Genomic DNA, 6,000 nt, shown 5'->3' on the forward strand with positions numbered 1-6,000 from the left:
AGTAGCAATAATAAGAATAAATAAGCAAGGAATTGCTGCTTCGAAGGCAAGAGGAAATTATAAGTTCTGAAACCAACATATAACAACAATTAAATGTCAAGATACCTCTGAAGAGTGCAAATGATCAATTAGACAATTGCAATATTTCATCAAACAAAATATTCCTTGTTTTACAGTCAGTTTACTTCAGCAAAATTCCCTGGAAGTATGAGAACTTTAACGACATCAGCAGTTTTTGCTCTAGAGAGTGCAATGTATAATTGGCCATGAGAAAATACGGGTTCCTTTAGATATACACCAACATAGTCAAGAGTTTGGCCTTGAGCCTTGTTAATTGTCATTGCAAAACAAAGGCAAACTGGAAATTGTGTTCTGATGAATGGAATGCCATTTTTTTCATTATCAGGTGTCTGCAATGGAATTCTGGGAATGAAAATCTGTTTCTCTTTATACTGACCAAAAGCAATCTCAACACAGATAGTGTGCTGTTTTAGCTGTCGACAAATAAGTCTCGTGCCATTGCACAATCCTTCAGCTGGATTTAGATTCCTGAGCAAGATTAAGGGATAGCTTTCTTTCAGCATGAGTTTGTGTGGAGGAAGACCCTTTGGATTTTGAGAATTTAAAAAATCCTCATAATCTGCCTGAAATCTCTGATCAACAGTTTGGACAGAGCTTGTATAAGTAAAAAGTTGTCCAAGAAATCTCTGAATCATCACATCATTGATGTCTTCCACAGAGGTGTTTTTTGGGGTTAAAATACATGTACTGATCATTTCATAAGGATCAGATGAATAGAGGTTCAAATCTGGAAATGTGTAAGCTACCAACCTGGTCATAAAAGTTTCTGTTAACAGTTTGTCCAAGAATATGTAGTAATACTTACGAAAAAAGGTCAGGAGTATGCGCGAAATACAGGAAGTATAGAGGACCTGTCAAAAGACTCTTTCATGTTGTGGAATGGTATAACCATATGACTTGGCAAGCAAATCTGGTTATCTGCATCAACAGGTTTTGAACCTTCCCCAACTGCGAGCAAGAATTGTGAAAATGCAGGATCTAAGACAGCCCTCATGTTTTGTGTTAACTTTATTTTGTGCATCTTAGACCATAATGAAGAATGCAGGAGGCTAGCCTGAATTAACTGGTCCTTAGTAGCTCCTTAAATGACAGGAAGAGTTTGGCGAAAATCACCCCCAAAAACTACAACCTTGACTCCAAAAGGATCGGCAGTCTCCATTAGATTTTTTAGTAATTCATCAAATGCTTCAATAGTCTTCTTTTTTGCCATTGACGCTTCATCCCACAAGAACAACTTGCATTGAATGATTAAATGAGCCATGCTGCTTTGCTTGCTCAACTGACAGGTTTTATTCCTGGAAAAGTCCAATGGAATCTTAAATCTGGAGTGAGCAGTTCTTCCTCTAGGAAGAATCGATGCTGCAACCCCTAAAGTTGCTACAGCTATTGCAATGTATCCCTGTGATCTAAGTGTTGCAAGAAGAGAGCGATATAAAAATATTTTTTTCGTCCCTCCCGGGCCATCAATGAAAAAGTTCTGCCTTTTGGACTAAAAAACAGTCTGCAATATCAAATCATAAGCATGTTTTTGTTCTGCATTTAACTTTGAAGATATCAAGAGATCTTTCGGCGACACCACAATACTCTTTTCACTGTCAACTACCTTAGTCATGCTCTCATGACAGCTAAGAGTAATATCGTCTGCTACTAACCTGTACTCACTGATATGCCTCCTGATATGTTGGAGCGATCTGTTAATATCAAACAAAACCTTCCGTCTTATCTCAACAGCCGAACAATGAGCCTATACTTGCACTCGTTCAAAGTCCCTAGAAAGTTCCACTTCAAATTTTTCCCACAGAAGACTTGGATTTGTTGGAGCACAATGCAAAAGCAAAATAGCAAATAAAAATCTCAGTGAAGAAGGCATTTGAAAACCAGCTGCTTCTTCAAGTGTCGCCTCAATGTAAGAATCAGAGTCTAAGAGGCCAAGTTCTAAAGCAGCAGCTCTAAATGAAGCTAGTTTACATCCATTAACAGTCAACAAGTCATCAAATGAGGTAGGAGCTCGAACATGTGAGAGAAGAAGCCTTAAATAATACCTATCACCTTCGCTTGGTTTAACAGTGACTAACCTGCCAATAACTTTCTGCTTACTTCTTTCGGTCCATTTTCTTTTAGCAGGTGTCCAAACAAAGTGCTGAGCAAAATCTTTATACAAACATTTGAGGTTTTGAGCTTTCTTGTTGACATGGTTCATTCTAAAGTACTCAGTTAACATAGTTTTTGAGAAATCAATTTTTTCTAAGAGCTGCGAAAGATCAGAATCTTGATTAAAGGAAACATATTGGTGACCAGGAAGATGCACCTGAAGACTGTAAACAGCAGGGGTCATTTCATTCAATCGAAATGCATAAATTCGCCACAAAGCTTCCGGAGGAGAAACCCATCGATCTCGCTGAAACTCCTTGGTCTCATCAACATCTTGAGGTGTTTCATCAGCTATGATGTGGAAGTTGACAAGGTCATGACCTTTAAATATGTATTTGTATAAGTACTTAACTAACTTGATAGTTGAACAGATTTCCACGTTGATGTGACAATCGATCAAGGCTAGCAAGTATGGAGTATATGGGATGATCCACCTATTATCCAAATCATAGCCTTTGACTCTAATTTTTTTTCATCCTTTCGCCTCCGATAATTTGGATAGCTATCCTCACAGTGAGTCGTATGTTCAGAATACCCCTTTGGATAATGATTTTTGCAAACACCGTTTTTCATACAAGAACTATTTTTGTTTATTTGTCCACAAGGTCCATGTATCATGTGCCTTACAACAAGAGAATAAAGATGAGGATGTTCTTTACGATCAGGCAGCTCAGCGGAAACAATTTTATCATATGCTTCTGGATTAAGAGGCTTAAACTGCGGTTTCAATATGAGCAATAGGTGAGCATGGGGAAAACCTCTTTTTTGAAATTCAATGACATAAGCATAGGCTGCTACGTCCCCAAATATTTTCTTTGTAATGATCTCTGCTTTCAGCATTTCAAACTTTGCCCTGAACACTCTAGCTAAAAGATCGGGTCTGTCCTGAGGTTTTTCCTTATATTTCAGATTTTCCTGAATTTCTGGCCATAGTGGATTGCATGTCATGGTCAAAAAAATGTCAGGCTTTCCATATTTTTGCACTAAAGCTATTGCATCAAGATATCTACGCCGCATATCCCGCGGCCCTCCGAGAAAGAAAGCTGGCAAATATATTCGTCGGCCAACTTTAGAACCCGAGGTTTGGCCTAAAGAGACACTATCCATTATTCCTTGGAGAGCTTCAGTCCGAATCGTATTTTGTTTTCTTCTGTGAAAATCAAGCCTAGATGTCTCTATCTTAACGTATATATCAACAACATACTACTGTAAAATCTCAAGGCATGTAACAACATGGACTCATCATCAGTTCTCATTTGAAACTTATAACAGTAGTATTCCCTAGCTGTGACATTAGTTTTCTGTTTCTTGCCACGATCAGCGGCTAAAATTAAATGGAAGTACGTATTAATGACATGAGGCAGAAAGACAATGAGTTAGGAAAAGATTAGAAACATGTTTCCAAGGTGTCTAGCTTATACTTGCCTCTTTGTTCCAGATTAATCAGATCAGATGGACCACTGATAGAAGCTGGATCAATAGGAATATCATTCTCACAAACATGACGTGATCGTTTCCTATTTTCAGACGTAATCCTCTGAATTCCATGATGCCATCCAGACTCACCACGAGGGAATAATAAAGGGTACTGTAAAGAGTCATAGCAAGCATAATAATGCTTAATCATATGACTTTGATCGGAATGACTATAAACCTGACTATGGACAGACTTATCTACTGATTCATCATCAGTTTCAGTCCATATAGCAGGAACTTGAGAAGCTGATGGAAGATTATATACACGCTGATCAAGAGATGGATTGCAATTAAGCACAATTCTATGGTGTTCGAGATCAGGAACATGACGCAAATCCTTAAAGAACCTGGCATAATGATTGCTAGCTAAAATGCGCATAAGCAATTTAAGGGTGTTTTCGCGCAGCCGAGAGGAAGCATCAAGCCTCATTGCAAGTTCCTCATCGGTATCAAAAAAGTACAATTGAATACCAGATGGATTGCGACGGTGTGACACCAAGCTATCAAGAAAGTGATATACTTGGTCCAGCACGCGAAACGTATAAACACCGTGCTTATTTTCCTCAGTTCTGGATCATACTTTGCAGCAAAAGTAGTGAAAGAAACATTGTTATTGTATGTACGAGCATTCTTCCTGAAATGGTCACATTCTTCATCATCACCGATGAAGAGGCGGCGCAGATCATAAGGCACTGTTGAAGTGACAAGCGAAACTTCCCCTCCTGAACAGCAGAAATTGGGAAGTTCTAAATGGAACCTTATAGCTCCACAATACTGACAACTTGGAGATTCAGGGAGAAGCAAAGAACGGTCAGGAATCCTTTCTAAACGAGAGCGAATAGTTTTCCTAGAGTTTCGCTGATGACCTGGAAGAAAGGGTACTCTTTGACTTTTGCTGTTCTAGGGAAAAGTAGGACAAGAACTAAGCTTGAAAAGACAATGATAAAAGATTTAACTGGACACAATTAAAATGCAACCTGAGCTGGATGTTTTTCTGGTCAGCGAAGCACGTTTGACAGTGGTAAAGCAAGCTGCATTTCCTGTGAGTGAAAATGAGCTAAGCATTTTAAAAAAGAAAGAAGACAGAGAGAAGTTGTAGGTTGTAAGGAATGAGTAACATGGATGGATGGTGAAGGGAAAAGAGGCAGACATAGATTGCAGGAGGTGTCTAAAAGACCAAAGTAGAAGGGAAAAAGATGAAGTGTAACAGATGAATTCGAAACAGCTAGATGCTAGGGGAAAAAATAGTAATTAGGATCAGTAAAGTGCACTTAAACGCAAAGGAAAAAAACTAAAGCTAAGGTCTACCTTGTTGACCATTAGAAGGAATGGAATTTGCATGAACAGAGGAGGAAGCATGTTTTTCACACTCCAATGAAGTATTTGTAGAGCTGATCAGGTGCGGTAATGGAGCACCGTCTAACACGTCTTTTGACTGAATGGCAAATGAATGTGAGGCTCTACTAGCTAGCTCATCACTGACCAGAGGATCAGCATTTTGAGTACTGGCTAACTCATCACTGACCAGAGGATCAGCATTTTGAGTAGGAGCAGGGTGTATAGAAGCATCAGGAGTACTAATGGCTGTCCCTACAGGAATTAACGGAGTTTTTTGAGTGTTACCTGGACGTTTTCTCCTAGAAGTGTCGGGTTTTGACACACAATCAGAGGCAGAAGGGGGTATTTTCTGCTTCTTTGAAGCATTAGCCTCCCTCCGACGGTGTAAAAGAGCATCCTTTTTATCCTGTGGCATTTGTGCGTAACGACGTGGGCTAGCTGCCCTTTGGCAGCGTAAAAGTTCATCCTTCCTTTCTTGGGGCATCTCTGCATAACGTTTGCAGCGTTTTGCATTTCTATCCATGGTATGGTATGGTACGAGATTTGCGAGAGGACTACATAAACGGACCACAGGTATTTCCAACGGAAAAAGAGGCACATCAGACAGGCAGTAAAAGCAGAAGAAGCTAACGTGGCATATAAACAGAAATGGAGAACAAAGCAGCTAATAAATGTTTGCTAAAAGGAGACACAGTTCGACGGAGCAGTAAACATAACAACTCAAGCATTCTTGGGAAAAGAAAACATTAAGTACCTTCTGCTGAAGCAAGGAAAGTAAGCAGCAACTTCCAGCTACCAGAACCTGGAGGTAATGAAGATGGGCACGAAAAAAAATAGCAATAAATGTCAGAAAGAGAAAGTGTAGAAGCAATAGTAGCATACAAATGAAGCTGAGCAAGAAAGCAGGTGAAACATACAGAACAGAGGCAATGGTTTAGCAGGAAAGAGGATAAA

The 6,000-nt window shown here is 39.4% G+C and overlaps 2 protein-coding genes across 2 annotated transcripts; both read right to left on the minus strand.

Annotated features, from left to right (window-relative positions):
- Positions 1-176: 176 nt before the first annotated feature.
- On the minus strand, positions 177-1,075 carry LOC113704475 (uncharacterized). Its single transcript, XM_027226378.2, has 2 exons — positions 933-1,075; positions 177-831 (listed from the first exon to the last, which is right to left on the minus strand). Exons 1-2 carry the CDS (start codon positions 1,073-1,075, stop codon positions 177-179), a joined length of 798 nt encoding a protein of 265 aa, XP_027082179.1.
- An 87-nt stretch (positions 1,076-1,162) lies between these two features.
- LOC113704476 (uncharacterized) lies at positions 1,163-3,339 on the minus strand. The gene is made up of 4 exons (XM_027226379.2): positions 2,808-3,339; positions 1,881-2,553; positions 1,580-1,772; positions 1,163-1,480 (listed from the first exon to the last, which is right to left on the minus strand). The coding sequence occupies exons 1-4, from the start codon at positions 3,337-3,339 to the stop codon at positions 1,163-1,165; spliced, it is 1,716 nt and encodes a 571-aa protein (XP_027082180.2).
- Between the last annotated feature and the right edge of the window lie 2,661 nt (positions 3,340-6,000).

Source organism: Coffea arabica, chromosome 8e, assembly GCF_036785885.1.
Source record: "Coffea arabica cultivar ET-39 chromosome 8e, Coffea Arabica ET-39 HiFi, whole genome shotgun sequence".
Taxonomy (NCBI): domain Eukaryota; kingdom Viridiplantae; phylum Streptophyta; class Magnoliopsida; order Gentianales; family Rubiaceae; genus Coffea; species Coffea arabica.